General features: G+C 42.0%; 2 protein-coding genes across 2 annotated transcripts in view; one reads left to right on the plus strand and one right to left on the minus strand.

Moving 5' to 3' along the window:
- Positions 1–27,449, plus strand: part of macrod2 (mono-ADP ribosylhydrolase 2) — a 409,617-nt gene that overhangs the window by 59,275 nt on the left and 322,893 nt on the right. The window lies entirely within an intron of this gene.
- flrt3 (fibronectin leucine rich transmembrane 3) lies at positions 13,582–23,202 on the minus strand. Its single transcript, XM_084948979.1, has 3 exons — positions 22,909–23,202; positions 17,156–17,876; positions 13,582–16,175 (listed from the first exon to the last, which is right to left on the minus strand). Exon 3 carries the CDS (start codon positions 16,131–16,133, stop codon positions 14,181–14,183), a length of 1,953 nt encoding a protein of 650 aa, XP_084805105.1. The 5' UTR covers positions 16,134–16,175; positions 17,156–17,876; positions 22,909–23,202; the 3' UTR covers positions 13,582–14,180.

A 27,449-nucleotide genomic window follows, 5' to 3' on the forward strand; every position in this document is an offset into this window, starting at 1 on the left:
TTTATATGGGTTGATGGTTTTCATTGTTATTTTCCACCAGTATGAAGCAGACACAAAATCAATCTTCCGCATAAAGTCAGTGTTTTGCTTTTTTTTAAAAAAGAATCTGTTACATCAAGTTTTAAAAATGCATTGTTTTGAAATGCAAAAGCGTTTTGACACGGGAGTTAACCTCTACTCTACCCATTTCACCAACCGGGGTTTTCCTGCATAGAAGAATTTTTGGTGCACTACAAAGCGGTTTTAACCACAGGTGGAAGAATATCACTATCATGTGAACAGCCTTTGTTTAACGGTGTTGTGAATTTGGTTAAGCATAACAGATGTTTTTGTTTAACACATGGTTTGAACAGTTCCTAGAATTACGTCAGATTAGGTAACACAAGCTAACTGCCTTTTATGCCTTAATGCTACTGTGCTATTGTGGGTAGCCACCCCCCACCAAATGTCCGTTCTCGGCCAAGAACACACCGAGACTAACAGCTATCTGGTAACATCTGGCCACTGCGTAGTGCAGATTAGCTGATGGGATCTCATTTGTGTCACTATAACAGATTTCCAAACAACATAGTATTAACTTAATGGTGAATACTGCAACAGTAGGTTTCGATTCATCCATCCCATCCATCCATTCGTTTCCGCTTATCCTTTTCAGGGTTGCGGGGGGCGCTGGAGCCTATCCCAGCTGTCATAGGGCGAGAGGCGGGGTACATCCTGGACAGGTCGCCAGTCTGTCGCAGGGCCAACACACAGGGACAGACAACCATTCGCACTCACATTCACACCTAGTGACAATTTGGATTATCCAATTAACCTATCCCCACAAGCTGCATGTCTTTGGACGGTGGGAGGAAGCTGGAGTACCCGGAGGGAACCCACGCAAACACGGGGAGAACATGCAAACTCCACACAGAAAGACCCCGGCCTGATGTTGGAATTGAACTCAGGACCTTCTTGCTGTGCAGCAACAGTGCTAACCACCGTGCCGTGTCGATTCATTTTATTAAAATTAAATTGAGCTGTGAATTAGTCACTGAGGGCCTAATGAGTAACACCGTTCACAAAGCACAATGTCATGCTTAGACGTAAGGTCACCTGTCTCTCTGAGCTTATTCTTTGTTCATTCGTGGATGAAGTTTGAGTTTTAGCAGCTTCTTGAATAGGTCACAACATACAGTAGAAGATTAAAAGAGGTATAAAACATGAAACTCGTGGTAAGAACCTCTGTGGAGTGTAATGTATTTCCAGCTTAACATTTAGAAATGTACATGCCTGGGGGATAAGGCCAGAATGACCATCATTGGGGACATTTGGTCTGTTACCATTCATTCCTTTTCTCAATATATCACAGTTTACTTCATGCTTTCTAGGTGTGCGTTTTACAGGTTTATGTCAAAAAGAAACCTTCATTAGTAACAATACCCACATAGTATTCTTTGTCTAAGCTCTCGGACTGCTGGCTTGACTTGTGGTTCCAAGGTTTTTTAAAAGTAGACTGGGAGGGAGAGCCTTCAGATTTCAGGCCCCTCTTCTCTGAAATCAGCTCCCAGTTGGGTTGAGGAGACAGACATCCTCTTTGCTTTTAAGATCAGGCTTAAAACTTTCCGGTTTTATAAAGCCTATAGGTGACCTTTGCTTAGTTACGGTGCAGTAAGGCTGCTGGAGGTTTCTTCTTCACTCACCTCTTTCCACTCTCTGTGTTTAGCTTTGCATTTAATAATTATGTTAATATTAATCCCTGGCTCTTTTCCACAGTGTCTTTGTTTTCCTGTCTACTTTTCCTCAACCCCAACCAGTCAGTTCAGATGGCTGCCACTCTGGTGCCTGGTTCTCCTGAATGTGTTTTCCTCTTAAAAGGGAATTTTTCTCCCCACTGTCACCAAGGACTTGCTAGTAGGGGGTCATCTGATTGTTGGGGCTTTCTCTTTATTATTGTAAGGTCTTTGACACCTTACCTTACAAGGCAGTTGGATTTGTGCCACATTTGGGGGATATCTGTAACAGAATACTTCTTGCCAGGCTTTATGTGTTTAACGACTAACTGAACAGCGGGTAGTTGAGACCAATCAGGGTCCCATAGGCACCTACCAGCCAATAAGGTTGGAACTACTGATGTGTTTTGGTAGGAAGATAGACAGATGGTCTTTTCAATCACCTGCTAAGTAATTTCTTTGAAAAGGACTGCCTGCAAGTGCCTTTTATCTGCAAAATATTTCTTGCAATGATGATGACTCATCTTTAACTATCCACACTGATTGCTTGCTAGCTTTCAAAGCTCCTGAGGAGGCAGCGTCTTTTTCCTTTTCTGGCTTCTTCACGTCCCCTTCTTTTATTCTTAAGGAATATTTGAAAAGCCCTTGCTTTTTTACAGTTTTCAGACAGTTTAAGTGATACTAAGAAAATCAGTGATGCAATTGTTCAGTTAATATGTAAAAATGGTTTAACTATGGTAAAAATGGTTTCTTACACTCACAAAACCTCGTAAAATCAGTCTTTTGGTGTTTAGCATACCTTGTGGGTAATACATGGTACAAATGACTCATAACTCAATTCATTATTGAGTCAAAAGTCACAAATATAGGTATGTAAACAACAGCAGGACGACTGCATTTGTGATTTTCCAGCAAACGTTTTGATCTTCAACAATCGACACAGAGTAACTAAGTTGATTTTACACAGCCTCCTTTTTTGGTTGATGCTCTGTTAATTAGTTGTTTTCTTTAATCATCTTATCTCTGATTTCTTTTTTTCTCTATCCCTGTAATGGTTTTAATACCACCTTGACTGTATATTGGTAGTATGAAAAGAGCACTCCAACTCTATTAACTACTCAAACACCAGCGCCTCAGAACAAAAGACGTCTTCGCCACAGACATTCCCTCATGTTTCTCTCACTTCACAATGGTTAAGTGAGCAACTTTGCTCTTTTTCAGCAGCCTCTGCAATCTGCTAAAAAAGCCTTGCTAATTGCTGTCTTTTAAATGACAGGCATCCAATGAGGCCCATTGTCTTGGTTGAGTGTCTGTCAATATTTCATCAGTTTGTTCTTCTGCTTGCCACGCTCTTACAGTGTTGCCCTGAGACCTCTAATAATGATGTGTTTTTCTGTTATTGCACAGGACCCACTTATATTTCAATGCAAGATTGAAAGACGAAGGAGAACTGCAGCTCGGGGGATGGAGGGATACTTGAGAATTGGATGCCCAGTGTATTTAAGCTTTCATTAAGCATTCAATCAATTTTAAATATTCTTCTGATGGACAAGGAAAGCATAAAGTAGTATTGCTTTTATGTATGTCGTGGTCTTTAGCACAGCTGGTTGAATTTATATTGACCTTGCACCATATGTGCCTGTACCGTCAAACTCTGCAGTTTAATTTTCCCAACACCTTTTGCGTTTATTGCAGTGATTGATTAAAGCGATTCTCATTTGACTCTGAAATACAAATTTCTCATGAGGATACGCTCCCGCTGTTCACCTTCACCATATTTAGTATTCTCACTCCACACCAGACAAGGTGGCCATATTGAATTTCACTACCAATGCGTGCAGTCACCCACTCTGGCCCACTCCAAGGCATGAAACAATGGCAGTCACACTAAGAGTTTCAATTAATCATCTTTGGACCAGATTTGCATTTCTCAAGGATTTCTTTAGATGTGGTGAATGTATGATCGAATTTATATTCAAATCACATTTTGTGTGAAACGTGATCTCTAATGGTCATTGAAATGACAAATTTCACAATGCAAAGAACCCAATGGTGATAGTACATCTTCTACGCTCTATCAAATTCACATTAAAGATGCTTAAATTAACTGCACCTCAAGACCAGACCTGGAGTCAGGGGAAATGAGCAGACAATATATCTGCAAGTTCCCACTCGGTATATCTTAGCCTGTAAAGGAGGAGACTCAATCACAGGTAAATATTGTATTATTATTGCATTCATTAAATATTCTTAACATTTACCAAAGTCATCTGAGGCCATGTGTTTCTCTGTTTCTGCCCATACGGGTCAGATTTGTGGTGACAGACGGTGGCTTTGTGTGGTTAGGGAGTTGGCGAATGACCCCAGAAGGAGCACCTGTCCAAGAGCGGACCTGCTGCTTTCTATGTTTTGCCTTTGGGTGGGTTTGGCATTAACCCCACTGTCATGTTTCTCTCTCCTCGCTACCCTCTCACCCGAGCCTCAAGACATACATAACCTGCCAGACCCGCTCTGTCATCGCAGGATTAATTAAAATGCTACAGAGCAAAGGAACCGGATCCCTTTGGGATTGTGCCGCGTGTGTGAACGACACGCACATGTATGAGTGTGTGTGCCCACACACGCAGTCCTGTCTGACATATTGCCAAGTTGTTGTACCTTAGGAGACATATATAACAAATGACCTCTGTTGATTGATGGACAGATTTCACCTCAGCAATCCCTTCTCGCATGTGTTGTCCTAAAATACAGCGGGTATGTTTATAATGTGAGACATTACTTATGTCTAAGTGAATTTGCCCCCAAACTATGACCATCTGGCTCATGTTGTTCACTTGCATTTGCATAGTTTCTTTCCTTTTTTTGATCAGATGATAACTATCTATGTCAGAACTTCCAAATTGCCTCCTCTCATTGTTGTGTTTAATTCATGCTTCTCTTGCAAGGCACACAATTCATCTGAAAGGATTCAAATAAATTGAGTTGAAAAGGGGAGGTGGTGCGGGGGGTTACTTATTTATCCCACACCCTGGTGATGTGCTGGCAGAGAGACAATAGAGGTGATGAAACTAAATGAATTCTGTTGTCCTCTGTGCTTTTCTTGCCTATCACAATAATTTGATTAGTGACCTGGTAACTATGAATATATGGGACCTCTTCATTCAAGTCCACTGGGGCTCCTGGGGCAAGAGCCATGATACGGGGCCCAGCCCCCTTCCATTTGTAACCTTGCCCTCATGTCATGTATGCACAACCGGGCGACTGAGTGATTAATGACCGAGCTCGTGGTACCATTGAAAACTTCTGGTGACTCCAAACAAAAGCCATCACCGTTGTCATTAGCATCAGTCTGGGAACATTTGGCTGTTGGCCTGTATCACGGCCAATATGTTGTAGACAGATGTATGTGTACCAAGTATGTCTGCCTCAAATTAAACATAGTCATATTGGAAAGTAGTTTTTCATTATTTCAGTATTTCTTCTATTTTCCAGCAAAGCTTAAAGCTGCTTGTTGGCCTCTGTGTCATATACAGTACAGTATCCCTTTATAATAACGTTATTTGCTCGGCGTGCATTTCCTGGCATCTGCTGATTTCATTAGTGCTTCGTTTCCATGAGTGTATGTCTTCTTTGTCAGTTGTGTCTCCAGCTAATAATAATCCAGCATAATTAGAAAATGAAGAATGGCGCTGCCAGCATTCCCAGCAGTGTTTTCTCGCAGTGGAAACTTTCCTTCTTCTGCTTCAGTTTTTTGTTTAAATGAAATATCTGCAAGGAGATGAATAATTAGTAGCCCTAAAGCTTCAGGTTACATAAAATTTTTATCTGACTCCTGAAGAGCCTTTAATTTGTGAGCTGCTCACCATCTTTAGTTTATTAGTTGGTAAAGGAAACGGTCCCACAAGTGAAAGGAAAGTGCGTATCATTTAAGCAGCGTGATTATTTTTCGCAGATAATGCAGCTGCCAAAACTGAGATCGCGTCCATAATAAATAGGCTCTTTTTTTACTGTCAGACTTCCACTTTACATATCTGTTTGCCTTCAACAAAAACACTGAAATGTGAATTAATAAGCCCCACTGCTGCCTTCTTCATCTAGTGGATCCTGTTTTCACCGTAGCTATCACCTGTAATACGAATATTTGTTAATGACATCTGTGGCTAGGGTGTAACCTTTAGCACTTCAACCCGACTGCTGTACGTCGCTTTCTCACAGCTTAGGTGGGATGTCTTTCAAAATTTCCCAAGATATTTTTATTTTACTTTTCAACTTTGCTGCTAATTAAGTCACTGAATCTGCAATTAAGATCCTCCGAAAGTGCAGGCAGAAGTGCTGAAACAGATGTCAGCTGCCTGCTCACTCCACCTGTGTTTTCTTTCTTTCCTTCCTTATTTTTTCTTTCAATACTGTAAACATTACCAAACAAACAAGCTTCAGTTGTATGACGATCTTGTGCTCGTATAGCTTTCTACACATTTAAGGTTTTATCGTGCATTTTTAGATTTCCTTACGTGTTCTCGTCTAAGCCACACTCGACAATTTGACAGCTAGCACAGCAGAAGCTGAAAATCCCTTTCAGTGCGTTTACATATGCTAACAGCAACCAGATGTCGCTGAGAAATCAGAGGACGGCTCGACGAAGCAAGTTTGACATAGCCCAGCTTTCTTTGTGTTTGCTGACTCGACAAAACCTAAATCCCCGTTTAGAGTTGATGGGTATCTGAACGTTGGTTACGAGTTATCTTTGCTCACCCAGGCTTTCTGCTTTAAGGCTCCGCCCACACTCACGCGAAATTATTCTCCCGACAGAGTGCTGATGACTCCAGTGAAGAGCCACAGATCACGGAGAACGAATAAAAAGACTATTATGGCAAAAAGAAACATTATTGCTGAAAATTTATATCCATATACATTTTCTGTTCTCTTCTAATGTGACAACTGCATATTAGAGGTGGGAAAGACCTCCACTGTTGTAAAGTTTGTCAGATCATCTCATCAGAGAAAAGCCTCCACTCTGTTCAAGTACAAGTTCACTCATAGATTTGTAATGGCTTTACAGAGGAAAGTGTCTTTTCACTCATGAGCAATCTTTTAGCCGGCCACTGGGAAAGAGTGCATTAACCAACAGAGGAGAGTTTTAGTGTAGCTGTAAAGACATTAACATTAACTGGCTACAGCTGATATACACTGCTCTCTTTGATGCTGGAAAGTAGCACAGTCTATGGAGAGCCTATAAAGGAGAGGGCGAGCTTTTGGTATTAGTCTTAAATAATTATGATTAGAGGTTTAAAAAAAAAGAAGAAGAAATATATAATTATATATTATAGTATAGTCTAATTAAATGTAATTAATAATTGTTATCATTAAACATCAGATGCCAGTGACTGCATTGCTGTCTAAGGCAATTTAAATGTTCAAGAACTTAGAAACAATAACTTTTAATAAACTTTTAATAAATTGTTTCCAAAACCAAAGCTATAACTTTTTTAGTGTTAGAAGGGAAGAAAATGTGAAGTCACATGTTCAAAAAAAAGTGTCTAATCGCTGCAGCACACGATTATGAGCTGTGTTAAATTGCTATGGAATTATTGTATGTTTTGATTTGATAATTGTGTCGGAATATTAGATGCGACAAAAGGATTACCGAGCATGCCGAGAAAGTCCAAAGTTGGATAAAGTACGCTTGCCAGATGTTAGTTTAAGCTGCGTGAGTGTCACAGTGTCTATAGACACACACACCACCCTGTTAACTCGAGCAGGTTTTAAGCAGTGCAAGCTTGGGATTATAGTGGCTTACATCCTTTGACCTCACCCTCCCTTCAAGCCGAGTGTATCACTTGATTGAAATAGATTCGGCAGACTTTTTATTTAAGATAAGAATTTCACTTCATTCTTCCTCTCTCTCACCCCTCGCCACCTTTCCCTTTGTCCTCACCTTTTTTTGTGATGGGGGGGGGGCGTTGGATTTTTAAATTCTTCCAAATAAAAAATGATTCCTCCTTTGTGTTTAGTACAACAGACGGTCCCATTTTTGGCCCCTCCTTCTACCCTCCTCAATAGGGAGGAAATGAGTTGTGGGAGCAGATTCCTCACACACAGAGATCTCAGTAATCGCGTGGCTGCGTGTCACCAGCGCACCACAGTTACAGCAGCTTTTAATTAATCCCACCACCCTCCCTTGTCCGTTTGTGCCATTCTCCCCCAAACTTTTCACGACTTAACTTTTTTCCTCTGTGTTCGACGGAGTGTGTGTGTGTGTGTGTGTGCGTGTGTGTGTGTTTGGGTATTGCGGTGGGGGGCATTTCTCTAACTTCAGTCTGTCAGCCCACTGCAGCGTTCTGTGCACAACTCGTGTAGTTACAGAATGACAGCGCTGTCACTTTTCCACACTTCTGAAAGTAGAAGATAGCCTGCTAGCTGCATTCATGCTTAAACCCTTCAGTGTCAACTCCACCGATTCTGCCTCTGAAAGTTTGTACACTTTCTGAACCCTAGGAGACCAAGTCCACATGTAAAGTTAATAACCCTTTGTGGTGGTTGGCCTACACGAGGTCAGGGATGTTGGCCCTCTGCTGCTCCACAGGACTGTAAAGAAATGATACCTTGAAGTGTCTGTGTTGTCTTCCTGGTCCCCCTATGAATTGTGACAAGTTGTATTTACAATCCTAAAAGGTGCTGACACTGCTGAATTCCCCGCCTCTTGGAGAAATACCAAAACACTGGTACCCTTTAGCAAATTTGTGCGCGCTGGCTGTCATTGAGGTGTGAAGGGGCTGCTGTCTCGGTGAATGCGGGGCAAGCTAGACCTCTCTGGAGAGATGGACTGAGTTCTCGCCTGAAGGTCATCTTAATAGAACAAATTCGGGCACACGTGTGGGAGAACTGAAGCCAGCAAGCATGAGATAGATATGTGTCGGCCTTCTTGTTACATCCATGTTAAATAGATGTGGTGGAGGCAGCGCTGTTTGATGGTCAGCATTGAATGTTTCCTGTCACTGCGGATGAGCTCATTATTTTTGTTCGCTGCCTTTCTTGCGTTCCCCTTCCTGAAAGCCAAAGTGAATAAGACAGCTGCAGACGAACACTGCAGATGCAAACTTGGCCCTGCTATTCAGTATGACTTGGCTGTAGCGAGCATTAGGTTCGTAAAGTGGGCTAAACTTGCATGCGATTAGGCTGTCAACATCTGAAAATAATGAGCTGCAGACAGAGCCACATTGGCATGCAAATACTGTACTGACATTCAAAGCTGGCTTAACATGAATGAGAGACGGGAATGAATCGAAGAGGAACTTTTGCCTCCCACTGCAGAGCTGCAGACCTGCTGGGTGAAATGGACAAGCTGGACTCTCAGAACCTTTCAGAATGAAATAATTATTCCCCTGCATCAGACTTTGTGGACAAATGAGAGCGAGGGTCGATTAAGTTCTAAGGGAGACGTGGTGTTGATCTCATAAAGGGCAGCAGGAGATGTATGGCTACTTACAAGATCATTTAAACCACTTAATGGAGGACAGGAATTAATGGCTGCCATAGAGCCGAGTCAATTATATGGATATTTTCATAACATATTGTGTATAATTCATAGTGTAATGGCATCAACACCAATCAGCCCCTCTGCTTTTGTTTTGGTTATAGCCTGTTTTAAATGAGTTTATTGACTTTGTATTTTTGGCCGTACAATAAGTTGCCGTCTTCAAACAGTGATATAAAAGCAGTGTCATTGTCTGCTATTGTGGGGTGGCGCAATCTTGATGGCGGTGCTTCTTGTTAATTTGTATTAATGTCAGATAATTTAGAGTTACGATGGATATATGTGCACGCCTTGTGCTCTCAGGCAAAAAATTGGATTCATTAAGAAGACGGAGGAGCTGGTTAAGTTTTTTGGCCTTGTGGTTTCAGGTCACTGAGTAATGTGAAGAGATGGAGAGGGTCCCGGCCTGAAGGCTGGGGGAAGCTGGTCAGAGACAGAGGGGAGAGGACAACACCCCCGCATAGGACCGCATCACTCACACTGACACGTCTCACACCACAGACACTTTTACTGCTGGACCAGATTGTGTGTCTGTGCGCGTGCGTGTGTGTTACTGAGAGCGTCACAGTCACGTGAGAGTCTCGGGGAGAGCCGCGAGGAAGGGTGCTGATGACTTTAGGTTAGCTTCGCCTGCATGTTAGTCTGTTTTAATTACATGTGTGAACAGTGCGCACTGGTTCACATGAGCGCACAAGCAACGCTACAGAAACTACTAAAATATTCATAATAACATATATAGACAAGAGCGTGGTCACACATGCAAGCCTTCACGTGAGCCTCTCGCTTACAAATGCAATCATGAATGAGCGATGAAGATGGCTCGAAAAATTAAAAAAACATACTGAACCCTTTTAAGACTCTGGCCATGTTTTGTTCATTGGAGAGTGCACAGGAATCCTCAAATGATGGAAAAAAGTTTTACAATTGCTGGGAAAAGTGGAACATTTGAACGACGTAAGAGCTAAATTTGATTTATGCGTATGAATCGTACACGTGGATAAAATTTAAAAAGCAAGTCCTTGATATTCCCTTTTTCCATGTTCTTCTAATCCACATACCAAATGAGCAAATATAGCACATGCTAATTTTACACACTGGCACAAGTTCAAATTTATGGGGAGACCCTGAGGCCTTGGTTCGGTTTCAGCATAGCTCGCTATTAGGAAACCATTAAATTATGGATCTGTATGATGTGCAAAGTGTATCGAACAGGAAGCAAGGGACGGGGTACCACAAGCACCCCTTCTTATTTTTCACAAATTTTACTTTTTCTTGGGTTTACATGCAAAAGGGTTTTTAGTCCTGGGCTGAATATTAATTTTTTATCATTTCATTACATTCAGGTTTCTGTTGGTTTCTGTTGCCTGTGTTCAATCAATTACTCCCATTTTGTAGTTAATTAAGGTGCCCCAGCCTAGCATGCCTTATCAAGATGATAAAGCATCTCAGAAAAAAACCTTTTTTTAAGCCATTAGATAAAGATCTGATCTATTTCCTTAGTATATTTTTCCATAATTTCTAGGATCCCTGCTAAAAACGTCCTGTAATCAGTTCCAGAGTGTCTTTCCTGAGCAGGATGTCTGTGGACAGGTTGCCTGTCGCACTTCCTCGTGATTGGCTGTGTTTTGCGGACACTGACACATATTGGATTTTTCATCTCTCGAGATCTTTGAACTGCGCCTGACCTGACCTCACTGACCTCTAATCAGTCATAAGGTTACACGGCCTGTACTTTTTTTGATCCTAATAATGGCGACGATGGAGAAAAAACAGCTACAGGCAACGGTGAGGTCATCCAGGGGTGGTTTGATGGGAGCATCTATAGGAATGCAAATGTGACCGGCTGCCTGACCAGTACATTACAATAGGAATAACAGCAGCCTAGGGCAGACAGTGCAGCTGCCCCCATTAGTTTTAATCGCTGGGTTACATAAAAGACAAACATAATTAAGCTTTGGGTGTGTCACACAGGAGACAAATGTATGGGGCACCTTGTGTTGTTTAGCAGAGAGTTCTCTGACCTCAGTGAGCACTTGAGTGTGATTAAGGAATTGTTTAAAGGCAGAGATCAGTCAGGGGTCATGAGTGATAAGTGAGGTCACATGGGGTTGTCAGCAGTCTGGTTCATCAATTTTGTCTCATACTTGGATCAGCCGAAATGCACAAAGCAGCTCTGTTATGTATTATTTGCAGTGAAAGCCACAACAATAGCCTGAAACCCCCCAATCCCCCTTTTAGATAAACTGTAATTTATCACATAGCTGCGTGAATTTGTGAGAGTGGCCTGCAGCTTCAAAGCGATCATCTCACTTCAGTCACTACAAACTAATTTAATTTATTTAATCCAAGAGCTAAGATTGCTGCATCAGTTAAGGATTTGCACTGCGATGAACTGCGCTCATAGTCTTAGCGGCTCAAAAATAACACCTGAAGTGTTTTGAGAGGTTCTTGCAAGTGCTCCACATTTGGACACTATGCTCAAGCACGAGTGATTTTCCATTTCTCAAAAAGTTTTTGAGCCACCCGAGTTATCAGTGAGAAGCTGATGGCTGTGAAGCTAGTCGAGATCCCTGCTTAAATATTTTGAGTCGTGCTCGATAAGAGAAATAAGAAAATGTATTCTTGGTTGCTTTAAAGGCAGATGGAGGCGTGTTATTTTTAATGTTTTAGCTGTCTTACTCTCAAATTCCTAATTCAAATGTGACAAAACTGCGACTGATCAAAGAACAAAAAAAAACTATTGACGGCAGACGCATGACAGCTGTGACTATTCAGTGTACTAAAATTGAACCGTGTGTTTATTTTAATTTGCAGTTAATGTCATATTTTTAGCATACGGGGCAGGCTTACCGTATACTTAAGGTTTAGATCACTTCTGCAGCGTTTAGTGGCTTCCCTAGCTGTAATTAAAGCTTTCACAGTGTTAAGAGCTTGTGGATGTGTACATTTTTTTATTTGTACTGAATACTTTAAAACTAGTATAATCTAGATAATATGTTGTATTTTAATAGTGGGCTTACGTGTGATTTTATTGCTTTTGCATGCATAGTTTTTCATGGGAGGAGCTGCAGCCATGTCATTAATTGTGCTGAGCACCAAGCTGTGTATATATATTTCTGCTGTGTCCTCTGCAGAAACAGGTCTGCTTGTACCACCCTCCATATGGTGGCTTGTTATTAGTTTTCAGTTGCCCTGGTGCCAGGGAGGTTCATCTAACCCTAGAGTCCAGCGTCTGCATAGCCCAATTTCTACTCCACTGCGATATTTCTCTTTCTGGCCAATCGAATAAGTCACACATGACTTAACTGCACGAAAGAACAACAGCAGCCTCAAGCAGATGTTGCTCTGTACACTGCCCGTGGAGTGGAAAAGTGATTTCAAGAATACTATCCGAGTTTCTGTTTAAGGGCTCAGCATGTCTCTGAAGGGGAGATGTGGCTGTGAGCGAGAGCCTCAGAGTAGTGATCTTGATGAAGGATAAAAAATACAGCACGTTGTGTTTTTCATCCATAAAGCATTTTTCAGATTTTGTGCCTACTTTGTAATTTGAGATATAAATCAATAAAACAGGTCCCGTGTAGCCTTCTTTGTTACCTAACTGCACTTAGATTGAGATCTCTTTAGTGCAAAAAATAAATCAGAAATTTCATCAACGCCTTGTGCGATGGTAATAATTAAACAGAGTGAAAGAAATATTATTCTTAGATGGTGTTTGTTGTACTTAAGAAGTAGGTAAGGAGGAGCAACCATATTTTTTTTCACTTTTATTCTGTAATATGACCAATATTTTTCATATTCAAGTGTGTATGAAAAAAAGTCACTGGTTTCTTAAAAAGCTAAATACAATAAGCATTGGATCAAGGCACATACAAGACTGGCCAAAGGGCATACAATGCACTTTGGTTTTCAATTGTAAATAACAGTTGACTTCAAATTGTGGCAACATAAGTGTGTTCATTTGAAAGAAAAAAATACTACAAAATAATACTCATAACAAGAAAGAGCTGCTGACACGGTGTAATTCTAATAAAAGCCAGCATGTTTTGTGTTTTTGGCCTGGTGACTACAATGACGTATGGTACACGGTACTGAAGAATGCCGCCATTGTCATTTAGCCATTGTTGGCTTGTACAGATAGAGATAGTGGGGGTCCTCTGTGTCAGCCTGTCCTATCTACTTGTTTCGAGGAGCAGAGGGCTCCTTTAGGTCAGTGTGCTTTATCTGCCCTGTGCTGTGGCCTACAATCCTATCAGAGACATTTTAACCCTGCTTGGGTTGCTTTGCTGTATTTCTTCTTCCTGCAAAAAGAACAAAATAACACACCGAACAAAGAGAAAAAAAAAAGCATGACACTTTAGTTTCCGTACTCCACACCTGGTGAATACTGGAGTGAGATTCTTGGTCCATAATAAATGGAGACAGCTACTGACTGCTCATTGTTTTAGATGGCAACATGCCTGCTTTGTATATTAGTTGATCAGCTGTGCCTTAGTTTACGTCATGTCATTTTTTTGCCTTTTTGTTTTTCTGACAGCCACAAAGTTAAAAGAATGACCTGTGCTTATACTACAAGGTTTTCTAAAGTCTGATTGTTCAACACAGCAATGAAAACCCACTTTCACAGTTGACAAGTCATCATATCTTAGTAGAACACAGAGTTTCTTTTGTTGGTCGATAACCTTAAGCAAAGGAAATACAGTACAAATTACTACAAATCCCTAAAATATAGAATTGCAGTTGGTTACCATACCCACTGATGGTTCAGTGATGGCCCGCAACTGGAACGTTCTCCATCTCCATAAAATGTCCTTAAATATAAATTATATGGCAAATGTACAGAACATTGCTTCCTTAGTCTTATAGATCCAGTGTTTTGTAAAAGTCTTGCCACTCTGTTTGAGTCAAGCACACCTCATGAATGTCCGTATGCAATATCATGAATGGGAATGGTCTGAATCTGGTATTCCACTGTCTCTGTAGCTCCTGTTGTTAATACTGTTGTCATTATGTGGACTTTTGTATAAACTCAGGCCATTAGGTGGGAAAATTGTGTGTATCACAAATTCCTCCTTGGACACAGGCAGGTGATTTATAGGTATCATCTGAAAAGAAGTTTCTCGTATTTCTAGGATGGAGTTGTCCTTTTTAGTGCCAGCCTCAGCATAGTCATCCTTTCTCCGATGGCCTTTGTTATAGGTGCAGTTCCTGGAAAAAAGTGAACCATTCCTATGGACGTACCAACACACCAGCGCCAACATGATTATTGCCAAAAGAGCCACAGCCCCTCCAATGATAGCAGCCAAAGGCAGACTGGAATTTTTGTAAGGCTCCTTCTCCTGTTCTCTGTTTAAAGTTGTAGTCGGGTGGTATGACTTGTGAGAGCCAGTCTCTGTCTCGATGCAAACGGGGGTCTCGTCAGACAGGTAACTGTTGCTGGTCTCCATGGGAACCATGCATATTCTGTAGGAAGACTCTGGCTCCAGCGCCGTGAGCAGATACTCTGTTCTCTCCCCCTGCACGATGGTTTCAGTAATAGAGCCAAAGGCAGGGCTGTGCCCCAGCTTTAGCCAGCTGAGCCGCAGGGCAGTCATGGGTTGCGACACCCTCCATGATATGTGTATGGTATCTGCACTACTTGACTTCACACTGATGGTGATGATCTTTCTGCCTGAAGAGGTGGTAGTGCTGTGGTAATTTTTACTGATGTCAGGCCCTTTTATTATAGGCCTCCTAGTCACAAACACGGGCCACTGGGGCTGTGATGGGCGTAGAGTGTTGGAGACTGTGCTCGTCTCGTATGTGGAGAAGAGCTCTGAATCTGTGCAGTCAAACATATCTGTAGTTAGGTCTTTAATTGCCATCCCTTTGACCTTATCAGGACCCTGGCACATGAAACCCCGTACGTTCACCTTAGATGGCAATGACCGCAACCAGTCACGCACCCATTTCATCTTGCAGGTGCATTGCCAGGGGTTGCTGCGCAGCAGGAGCTGTGTGAGATTGTCCAGATCTTCAAATATTCCCTGTGGGAGGCTGCTCAGGTTGTTACCAGAAAGGTCCAGGCGATACAGCTGTCTAAGGAAGGCAAAAGCCCCAGGTGGAACCCGATTAATATGATTATCTTGTAGCTGCAGCTTCTCCAAACTGGTGCCTGGCAGATTGGCTGGCGGCATAGTGAGGGAATTCTTCACCAGCGAAAGCTCAGTCAAGTTGATCAGGTTGATGAAAGCCATCTCACCAATCCCACGGTTGTTGAGCAGGTTACCATCCAGGATTAGTCGCTTCAGGTTGATGAGATCTTGCAGCGATTGCTCTGAGATGGTGGAGATGCGGTTGTCGTCAAAGCGTAGCTCCTCAATGCTCATAGGCAGGCCTGAAGGGATGGTGCTAAGGTGGTTTCTGGAAAGAAAAAGCAGCCGGAGATGATTACTGTCCCTGAAGGCCCCCTCCTCTATGCTGACTGCTGATACAGAGTTATCATCCAGGTGCAGTTCTTCGATGTAGGGAATTTGAGCTAAAGAGGCATGGGTAATCATCCGAATGTTGTTCTCCTGAAGGTGGAGCTCTTTTAGCCCAAGGGGAAGGTTAGTAGGAAACTCATCCAGATTATTGCCGTACAGGTAGATCTTCTCCACCTTTATGAGCCTTCGAAGCTCTGAGGGAATGCCCGAACTCTTAATGCGATTGTTTTGCAGAAACAGCACTGTAGCGTCCTGGGGTATACCAGTAGGGATGGAAGTCAGGCCACGGTCATTACAGTAGATAAAGGTCCCATCGCAGCGGCAACTTGAGGGACATGAGGCAGAGGTCACCAAGGGGTTAGCAAGACCCAGCAGCAGCCCGATCCTGATGAGGAAGAGGACGAAGGACTTGCACTGACGCACCATCTTGAGGGTGTGTTGCCTGGCAGTCTAATCACTCAAGAGCCCCTGGGGAGAATACACAAGTGTACATTTAATGCACAATGCCTTGAAAGCGCAGCCAAATTCCTGTTTTCAGAATTGCTGGGTGTTTGAAAAGCTGCCTGCAGCACTGGCTCAATTAAATATGTGCTGAAAGAATCATTTGAATCCCTAATTTTTAATTTATATGATTTGTTTATCAGGATTATCACACAGTGAAAATGTATCTTTTGTTTCACAATATACTCATTACATAAATATTCTAATCTTTGTGTAACTTTACATCTTTACCGACCCTGCGTTCCAAATAGTTAAATGACGCTTTGTCTTAAATAAAAAATGTTGCACCTTTGCACCTCTGTGAATTAAAACTGAGTGCATCGACTTTTTCCCCACGACTTCTGAAATGTAATGCATTCCCAAGCTTTACACATTTCTCAAGCTGAAGGCTGTCTCTCATTGCCACAGATCACAGGGGTGAAAAAAGTCAGGCTGTCTCAATGAACTGTCGTGAACCTGGCATACCTTGAATCCTGACAGATTAATACCAATGTCCTTAGTCTCTTGAATAAGGCTTGATTGTAAATGTTTAACATTTACATTACACATTTTAGATTTAAGAAGTTATTTTTCAAATGATGTTTTCTTAAGTCACAAGAATTTTGCACGCAGTATGTTAATGATTTTTGCTGTAAGTGTGTATGGCATGTTAAAAATGCTAAAAAAAAAGACAGCGACTGTTACATTATTATAGTAAATATATATATTATATTTAAGGGTTGTGGACTTCAAACAGACAGCCTTGACATCAACAAAATGGCAAAAGCAGAAAGTATCTGTCTCTTTTTTCACCAGCTATGTGTACGTTGCCCTTTACTTTAGGTACTACTGAATTATTTCTTTCATTATGCATTCCTGCCATGACCTCTCTTCCTGTACGTCTAATTAGAAAATGCTGATCTGGTGAGTGAAGTAGAAAGAAGCAAAGCCTTCTGTATTTGTCATACCTGATTTATACGATGTGGTAAATCCTTTCCAGCCACCTAAAAATCCAATCAAGATTTCCTCTTGAATTTGCTCTTATCCTTTCTCAAAGGAAAAAGTTTGTCCAAGGGGTTTCTTGTGATATCCTGACCTGGTCAGTGTTTGCTGAGCTGATCCTTGTTTGGACGATGACCTCCTCTGTGTGGTCAGAGGCTCATGCCTTCAATGAATTTACCATGGCAGATAAGCCTGTACAAAAAGCATCCCCTGCCACTGACAAAGCATGTACTCTCAGGTAATATTGAAAATCCTAACGATTGCTGCAGCTGTCAAGCTTAACAGCCATAACCGCAAATTAGATTTTTGGGGTGTTGTATTGTTATCCGTTTGTTGTACGTGACGGACTTTTGCAAAGGCTCCTGTGTGCAATCACGGCCGGCAGGCATGATGAGTTCACACAAAGCTGGTCTGAGCCATGCCAATCCCCTCTGCCACAGGCTCAATCCAGGCCTGTTCACTTGTGTACTCCAAGTCTTCAGGTAACCCAGAATCCTCTGCTCCCTTGTTGAGCCTGTATACACATTAATCCAGGGCTCTGGTCCTTTTTCCTGAAGCAGATAACCAGTGTTCTCCTCTCCACTAAGGAGAGAAACAAGGCAAGTTGCTTATCCTTCTGGGCACAGCCTCTCTCACGTATCTGCAGCTTGAGTCATGCTGTGCACTCCTCACACCTGGGATGATGCTCTGAAAAATAACCAAAGAGCAATGCATTCAGTTTTTAAATGATCAGGTTTCATTGACTTCACCTTGTAAAATTGCAAAAAAATTTAATTGCATTTAGAGATGTTTGATCATGGCTTCTGCCCGGCCTTATATTGTGACTTTGTATTTAGAAGTACCCTCTAATGCAATACTAAAAATACGCCTGTTGACCTTTTACAGTGAGCCACTCCAACAGACCACATTTCTTTTCTATCCCGCTACAAGAACGTCCGTGGATAAAAAGACGGCACTGATTCAAACCCCACAGCTCAACAATGGCTACGGGTGGAGCTCCTTCCTTACTTCAGTACGTGTTTTAAAAAATAGAGCAGATCCTGTGATTTAAAAAAAACAAACAAAAAAAAAAAACGGTTTCTGGTAGTTTAGAAAGTCCAGATATTAGAGGTGGAAGAAGAAACGATCCAGTCGGCGGCTGCTGAATTACTCACATTGTTAAAAAGCTTTCATGACAAATGAAGGCTGTTCGAATTTCCTAAGAAGAGGATGTCTGGTGCGTCCATCCCTGTCAATCCCAGCACCTCTCTGTGACCTCTTACCTCCACCCCATCCTCTCTTTACATTCTGTGAACGCTCCTTCTGTTCGTAAAAATAGAATTTCCTTTGCCAAGGAAAATGTTATGGTTCCCTTTTACAACACAATAGCTCTGTGTCCTAAGCATCCATGTGACCTGTTTGCTGCCTCTATGCTGTAAAACATGTAAAGATAAATTAGGAACAAGAGGCCCAGCCATTTAACAGTTGTAACCCATGACAAAGAGAAGATTAGGGAATTGAGAGGCTTGTAACTCGATTACAACTCCTGAGATGCTGTCTCATAATAACGCCCCCCCTTCCTTCTGTTCCATCTAAACACGGGTGCTCGGTCCAGTATTACATTAGTAGTAGATTAGAGTCTGGGGAAGAGGAAAAAAAAGCACCAGATGTGACCTCTACTAACTTGTAGACTAAAGGAGTCTGATGAGGGGAAAAAAAAGATTACATTTAGTAATGGAGTTCTTTAGAAAATGGTGGGATGATAGAGGAATATGTGCTGTCTGTCTGGTGGAATGAACTTTATGTGCAGCACTTAGTCAGGCTATTTCAATTTTAAATAGCCTCTTTCACCTAAAAGTTCTTCTTTCCCTAAATGTGTGCCGTTTTGATTTGAATACTGGAAATGTTGGCATTAGGTAAAAGAAAAAAAACGTGCCTCTACGTTTCTGCCGAAGGAAGAGCTGTACTCCAAAATAATAGACTTTTGGGGTTTGAGAAAGGGTGATTGTCACAAAAATGATATGGCACAGCATTTCCTTTCTTTAGCCAGAAAAACCCTAGCATAATAGAATGTAACTCAGTGTCCAGTATAGGAGAAGATGAGATGTGGGTATTCATTAAGAACATGTGGTAGAATAATCTGTCGGCCTCGGTGTGCTCTGTTATATCGTGTGTGTGATTTATCAGAAGTGTGCTTTGAACATAGCACATCATGCTTATTTTACAAGAAAAACAGTCAGGCCTAGACGCTTGATGGTCTCCCCCACCACCCCCACCCAACCCCAATTTTTTTTCCATGCTCTTCGGATTTCAGGAGAGTGGCCCCCTCTCCATTGTTCACTACAAGGCAAGCATGTGGACCGTGTGGCCTCACAGAGGGGGGGGGTGTCTAAGGTTTTTGGAACTTTTATTCAGACAATTTACGAAATGCCTTAACTTAAAACAGTGCATTATGCAAACCTCCTCTGTTCCCATTTACAAATGCACGCCCAGCCAAATGCATGCAGTTGCGCGCACGCAGTGCTTTGTTTCCCGTGCACACAATCATTCTGAGAGCAATAAACGGTGGGTTCAACGTTTTTAGTGATGGATGTCTTTCTCCATCGTTCTAATAAGCTCCGCTGGCAGGACAAGGGATTTCTCCAGCAGTCAGAGTGGATTCTGCTTCATTTAATCCGAACTGGCAAAGTTAAATTGAGCATCCTAGTAAAATTGCGTGTTGGTGTACAGCAAGTTACCTTTCAGTGAAGAGCGTGGGAGGCTCGCACAAAGCTGGACACCGATAGCCATTGTGAGCTGAACACGCATAAATGCACATTAAGCTGCAATAACAGAGCCCAAGACTCTGTGCCCTGTAGGCATACACTGCACAAGAAAGGCTTTGGTAGAAAAAAATTCATATAGGAACAATTTCATGCCTGTCAAAAGTATTGCAGATTATAATGACTTTTAGTTCAGTAAAATACAGAATAATATTACATGGGCTGCATTGGTGGGGGTGAAGCTCAAGAAGTAGTAATGGCTGGCTGCTAAATTATTCATAAGCCCTGAAATTAATTTTGAAACCACGGTAGAGCCTTCCATTGGGAAATCATTGTTGTTTGTATCTGCTGTTGATCTTTCATTCTAATTCATAATTTAGGATTATGATAGATTGCACAGTACAGTCATTCTGGGCTATGTTTTGCTCAGATTCGCTCTCTAAGCTGTGTGCCTGCAACATCAGCTGGCACGGCGATAGCACTTAAGGAAACAGTCAAGGTGGACAAAGATTGTTTGGGGCTGTATCAAAATAAACGGACACCTTTAAGCTGATTTTAAAGCAAAATGAATAGTTTTCCCTGCTTTTAACAGAGGTGAGATTTTGTCAGTGGGAACGCTTGCACATAGCATTGATTAACAATTTAGGAGATTGTATGTCAAGACACCTGGCAGCGGCCTACTGTGTGCCGCTGAGACACAACAGAACATTCACGGTCACATCTGAATGCACAGGGACACAGAACACGTTTCAGCCAAATAGAAAATGGGTAGAAATCTCTTAGTTTAACGGATTTGGTATGTGGCCTCCTGGTGTTGTCTTTAGATGGGCTGAACAGATGATACTTTTGCTGGACCATTAAGAGCATATATAGGCCCGGGACAGACGGGGGTCCCTCTTTTGTAATAGCCTGAAAGGAAAGAGCTGTAGCAGCTGCAATTGTTTTTCTCCACATGGGGGTGGTAGGCACTGCAAGATAAAAATGTGTGCGAATCTGTGTGTGTGTGTGTGTGTGTGTGTCTGTATGCGACAAGCAAACGCAGAATATTCATGTTAAGCTCCAGGAGCCTATCTCGGCACAGGCCAGACAACCACCCAAAATTGGGGGGATTTGTTCAGCCTCCCTACTGGCCCTACTACAGCTTGTTCTGAGTCATATGGCTAAGTTTCCCCCCCCCCTGCAGCATTTAGGCCTTGAAGCCCTGTTTACGTTTTTACTTTCAGTAACCAGTATGAAATAATGTGTCTCTTGCAGTTTAGGATTGATCATAAAAGATGCTGCCGAGTTGATAGATAAATTATGAAAAGAAGTGGATTAGGCCTCCTCAGAACACGGTGGTGAATCAGAAATATGCCTTGGTGGTAATGAAAGACACCCCCCCTCCCCCTTTCCCCACCCCCAAACCAATTTCACTTTTTTTTTAATGCTTTGATTTTTTCAATCATGGTGACCTGGTTAGTTGTCGAATTCCCTCTCACAACAACTGACTGGGGACTTTTGCCTCAGGCAGCTATCAGTGAAGACAATTGACTCTGTTCTCACAAGTCTGCCACGTTTTAAAAGGCTATTTATTTTTACTGTCTGTCAAACACACCGAAAAACAATGAGCTACTATTTGCATTGCATGACAAGTCGGGTCAAGTTTGGATCCACTGCCGGTGATGTGCGGAAATTAGGCTCCAGCCTACACACACATACACACACATACACGTATACAGATATGTTGTTCAAAGCCTGGATGACCTTATCGTCTCACGAAGATAAAAGGCTGTGTTAAATTGGATTAACTACTGTCCTTGTCCTGCTGCTAAGAAGGCGTCCACTTTTATTGTATTGCAGGGATGGTGATCAGTTTGCATGCACAGAGACGAACACGGCTTTTCGTTAACGTGACAGACTGATCGAGTGAAGCTATCGTTGACTGTAAAGGCGCTTTTATTTCTTGATGCTTTAATAACACGGCTGTCACGGAGTCGCAGAGAGCTGCAGCTGCAGCGAAATGCCACACGTTTGTTTTAAATACTCGTTAATGTAACACAATGTGCTTTGAATGAGCAGCTGATTATAAGCGAATTGATGAAACTTAAGTGGATTTAACTTTGTGCATTTAAAGGGCTTCTACTTTTTTTTGACTACGCCCGTGCAGCAGGGAAAAGCTCTCACTGCCTATGATTATTATTGTTATTATTTTAGTAGCAGAGGAGGGTGGCGATGGGGCGTCCAAACCTGGGGTTGAGTTTACAGTTGCACAGCAGCCTAAAAATTTCACTCCCTAGTAGGTTGCATGAATAGTAGCGGGTCCGATCCAAGTCGTCTAGACTGTGATTGTGCAGACGCTTTCAGTGGAGTTTTTTTTTTTTTTCTTGTTTTTTTTCAGCTGCCTCTCCGTGTCTAAATCCGCGGGATCTGCGCTGCAATTCCAGCAGCACGCCGGGGTGTCTTCTCGCGCTGCGACACTGAGGCAGAAACAGACAGGAGAAGCAGACCGGGTGTTTGCTCTCAGAGACACACGCTGGAAAAAATAGAGGGACGCAGTACCCTATAGCAGCAAGTTGTAGGCACCAAGAGGGGGGGTTGAGACGAAGAGAAGAATGATTTCTGTCTGATTTCTATCTGCCAACCTGGGAGAGTGTCTACGCTCAGTGTGTGCGTGCGCGCGCGTGCGTATGAGTGCCTAATTTGGATATTTTAGAAGAAAAGAAAGTGCACTTGAGATTTTTTTAATAAAGATCGCCCTGAGACAATCACCTCTAAGAAACGCAGTATCTCTCGCCTGAGCCGAGTGTTAGAAATAAGGAGGGAAAGAGGGCAACTAATTAGATACAAGCAACTCCTGAGGATTCCGCATTACTTTCAATTCCTTCTGCCAGAAAGAAGATCCAAAAAAGATGAAAAGGATGCATTCCCAACAGGACTGTACCATCAAAAAATAAAAAAAATAAAAACCCAAAACAAAAAAAAAGCAACTCCGCACTTACCTCAACTTAATCAACCAAAAATGGAAAGTAACAGGTATCCTCTTATATTTAGCTTCGCAGCGTGAAAAATAATAATCCAATCCACGCTTAAATTCGGATCCCGAAAAACACAAATAAAAAAATATATAATTAAAAAAAAGTCCACACTCCCTCACAAGGCTAGAGCTATTCGGAGTTTATCAGAAGCGCCACTGCTATGTTTACTGGTGACCCCATCACACGCATACACAATCTGCTGGCTGTGCGAGGACATAGGTGCACGGATAGATCTCAATACAAATGTGGAGTTGTGTTTGCCTCTAGCTTTGCTTCAATAGAGCACTGATGTCATATGGAGGCGGGGTCTCTCTCCCTCTCTCTCTCCCTCTCTCTCTCTCTTTTGGAGATGCACGATGCAGTGTTGTTTGGATACACTAGAGGGAGTGGAGGAAAGGGGAAAGCCACTCACATCCTTGTTAGATGTGTGCACTTAAGATGAGCGAGTAGTCACTGGTTGGAAAGCGATGCTGGCTGGCATCAAAAGACAAAGAGGTGGGAAAAAAACTGGAGATGTACAGTATGTGTGAGCATGCTGGTGGAAATGAGATACGCCCTAAGCACTTTGTCGGCAGGGGTTTGCTTAAGGAAGAGATATCGGCAGCTGTTATTATCATTGGGTGTTCGTTTCAGATGTGCCAGGATAGTTGATGATCAGTTTGGGTCGGATGTCAGATGTCATCATTTTTCAGTTTCTTTTTCTTCTTTTCTAAAGTAAAGAAATCCAGCATTTCAAATGCATGAACTGCTTCATGCAACAAGAGTAGGATTATATCTTTTAAAAAAAAAAGTTGACAGGTAATGAATATTGGATGATGTTGTCGCAGTGAGCCAGAATAATTCATCACAAGAATTTAGGGCCGTGTTGCTAATTCCTAATATGTGGTTGACTCTGTTTGTGTGGCTAAGCACTAATAGAGGATCTGTAAGAGTGTGTCTGTGTGTTTATACATGAATGAGGTGTCGGTTGCTCAGAGATACCTGAACTGTTTCTTGCCCCTCGTGCCTTCTCTTTAACCCTGTTCGGTTTCATAGTTAAACGAGGCCAAACAGTTGGTTTGCTTCCTTCTGGGCCCCGAGCATCAGTGACTCATCCTGTTAGTCAAAGGACTGTACAGAAGAGTTGACCCAACCAACACTCTGTCCTGCCCTGCGTCATCTCCAGTGTTTCCCCCTCTGGCGAACTGACAGGGCAGACACCACAGCCGGGCGCATTGAGCTGCAGTGGAGCAGCTCTGTTCATCTGCCGCTGAATATCAGCTTCCTGTCAGTGGCATTGGGTCAATAATCAGATCTGCGTGATGTATGCAGCTGTCGGTGCAATGTGGAGACTCCTCTCTTGCGTGTCATTCACTCTTGCCAATACCACTTTTTGTTAATTACCTCAAGCCTATTATACTATTCAGCTCTGAGTGCCTGGAGGGTCTGTATCCATTTTCAGTAAACAAACAGGTTTGTTAGAGAGGTGTTATTCGCTTGTTCTGAGGAGACTAAAATATCAAGCATAAAATTTATCATGCATTCTGTTTGTCATAAGAGAGAGCAGTTGCCCTGTAATAATTAATGACAGTTTAAAGAAAAGGCAAAGAGAAAGAAAAGCAGTAAAGTAGCATAGAGGCTCAATAATAGCACGCTCTTACAACAGCTGAAAGGAATTAAACTGACACTGTGCAGACTGAGGCCGGTTGCAGAAAATTACAAAGTATGCATGCCTAGAAAAATGCCGTTAATGGATTTAGATTCCTAACATACAATCAAGAGCAAAAGTCAATTATTATACCGTTTAAAACGCCATCTCTGCTTTTGTTATTTGGTCTCCCATCGTCTGTTCATGAGCCAATGAGGACCTCTACTCCTAGTAATTGTTACGGCCTCGTTAGGATAGGCAGTGCTACAACCACAATGACTAAGTGTCTGACCACTGCTGACATTTCATGCCCAGTTATTTTGCCAGGATAGAACATGATCCAACTCCAGCCTCAACACATCAGCACACAGTTAAACCATGATTGCCATCTTAACTGGAGTGGCTGATTGAACAGACACTTAAGCCTGGAGCATCTGCCAAAACTACTTAGACCTCCAGTGGTGTTTTTCAGATTTGTTTGCTTTCCAGCTGGAGTGGCTCTCACTTTTGTTTGAAACACAAAGGGATCTCCAGACAAGTATAAACTGTCTGTCTGTATATTGTTCACTTGGAGGCAAATCTGTATGAAATACAATTTCTGTTGTGTAAAGAAGGTCCTACTGAGGCTCTCTTTTTTTTGGCTGCTTTATTAACAAAAGTAGCTATCTTTTATTAGTTCAGGTGTGGCGACGAGGACTGCGAGGTGAGAAAAGGTCAGTCTCAGACATCACGGGCTGATCCGTGTCTTCCTCCTTGGTGGGCAGAGCCGCAAAACCCGAGCCTGACCTCAGTGTGGCTTCCTCTCCTAAACTGACTGCAGACACATCTGTCAGCAGCTGTTGATAGACCTTCTCTTAGATGTACAAAGAGTCCCACTGGAGGGTGATGGGTTTCAGTTATCTCAGGACCAGGGGAAAAATCTGTTGCCTTGTTCATCTTTTTGTTCAAGAGGATATGTGCTGTGGTTTCCCAAGGACGTGCTTCAGTCTGTCTGGCTAGTTTCACTCTGTTTAGACAACACACTTTGTTTTGCCTCTTAATTTTTGGGAATGCTAGCTAAAGTGCCTTTTGGGGTCTGATAGCAACTAACAGGTGATAAAGTGCACTTGGTCTTGGTCTTTTATTTGACTGTCCTGAGAACAGTTTTTGTCGCTCACGACAGGCGTTCGACCAGGTAACTGATTTACTTTTGTGCTCATGCTGTGGTCAATGGATTGGGTTTGCAGTTGGCAGGCTTAGGTGTCCTACTTTTCTGACTGTCTTCCAGAACACATGGACCCAGTCTGATTGGTGCTATGTAAGCTCAGTGCTATAGATATCATTATTATGTTGTTGTTGTTGTTTTAACTCCCTCAACTTTCCATTTATTTGTCACTTAAGCTTAGCATTCACAGAAAAGCTTATGTGTACAATAGTCCTCGAAACTGCTCAGGGGCTCGCAGGGGAAAATGAAGACTGATTTTTATTTATTTGGGTTTTTTCCCCCCATGTCTCCTTCTGTGCTCTGACTGGAATTCAGTATCGATAGACTTTGTGTTCTTAAATGATGCCAAATTAAGGGGAACACGTAAAAAGCTGCTGCCAAAACCCCCACTTTGTTTTTCATTTACTGCTAGCTTTATTTGCATATTCATCCTCTACAGGCAATCTGTAGCAATCTTTGCTGTGGGTTTTTTGATCTGCACTTTGTCATTCTGACAGGCAGCCTTTCACAGTATCACAACGACTTACCTACGATTTGTGGATGAGAGGCGCTATTGGTTCGGTTAGAGTATGTCATTTGTGACAGACATAAAAAAGAGACTTTGTGGGATAAAATATAATATCATTGAATGGGTTAGAGCAGACATATGTTAGGTTTCATTAGTGCTGGTTTGTATTAGAGATGGCACGATACCACTTTTTTATGTCCGATACCAATACCGATATCATAAATTTGGATATCTGTCGATACCGATATGAATCCGATATAGTGTGTTTTTTAATCAATAAAACGTTTTTTAATATCTTGCTGCATTTTGTATACGTTTACACTCAAGTTTAAATAAATAACAACACTAAAGCTATTCTGTTATACCTGTATGTAAAAAATACACTGCGCCCAAAATATTTCATAGTTCAGCAACACTGATCAATCTAATAAACTTAAACCTACTCCATCCTCCCTATTCTGGTATTTTAAAGAGTACTTAGCAGAAATATTAAGCAACCTAACTAATAGGGCTGCAAACTCCCAGCAAAAAAAAATACGGAACCACCCTCCACCTCATGATGCTTAATCGATGTAATCAAATTTAATTTGATGCAGGGGGAAAAATGCACAGAAATAAATTATTTTTCAAGAATAATTAAATAGATTCAACATCTTTCTTCAACAGAATTGCAGACTGCACAGATGGTATCTTGCCAAAGGAAAAAGTACTATAGCTTACTAGGGTATATTAGACTTAACAGTTACTATATACAGTAATGGACTTCTATATATTTTACATCAGATTAAAACTTTGGGTGTAAGAGTCAGATAATTATTTATTAAAAGCTAGACATTTTAAATGAGAATAAGAAAGAAAAGTATGTCTTTCTGCCCCCTTTTCCCTGTTCATGCCCTATCGGCCCCCCTGGCTAAACTTAGCTAGATCCGCCCCTGCACAGTTACCAGCCGTCAGCTATATAGAAAAAGATCCTGGTGTAGAAAGTAATATTAAATAAATTCTAACAACAGCTTATCAAGCTTAATAGTGCTGCTGTTGTTCAGCCGCTGGTTTCCTCGTTCTGGTGAGAAGTGGGCCAAAAACAAAGAAGAGAGACGGACTCGCGACAGAAAAGCCGATCAGCTGATCATTAAGCAGTTTCATGATTGAAGTAGCAGCAGGAGAGA

This window comes from Perissodus microlepis, chromosome 13 (genome assembly GCF_051167445.1).
Source record: "Perissodus microlepis isolate ML-2025 ecotype Zambia chromosome 13, ASM5116744v1, whole genome shotgun sequence".
NCBI classification, from domain to species: Eukaryota; Metazoa; Chordata; class Actinopteri; order Cichliformes; family Cichlidae; genus Perissodus; species Perissodus microlepis.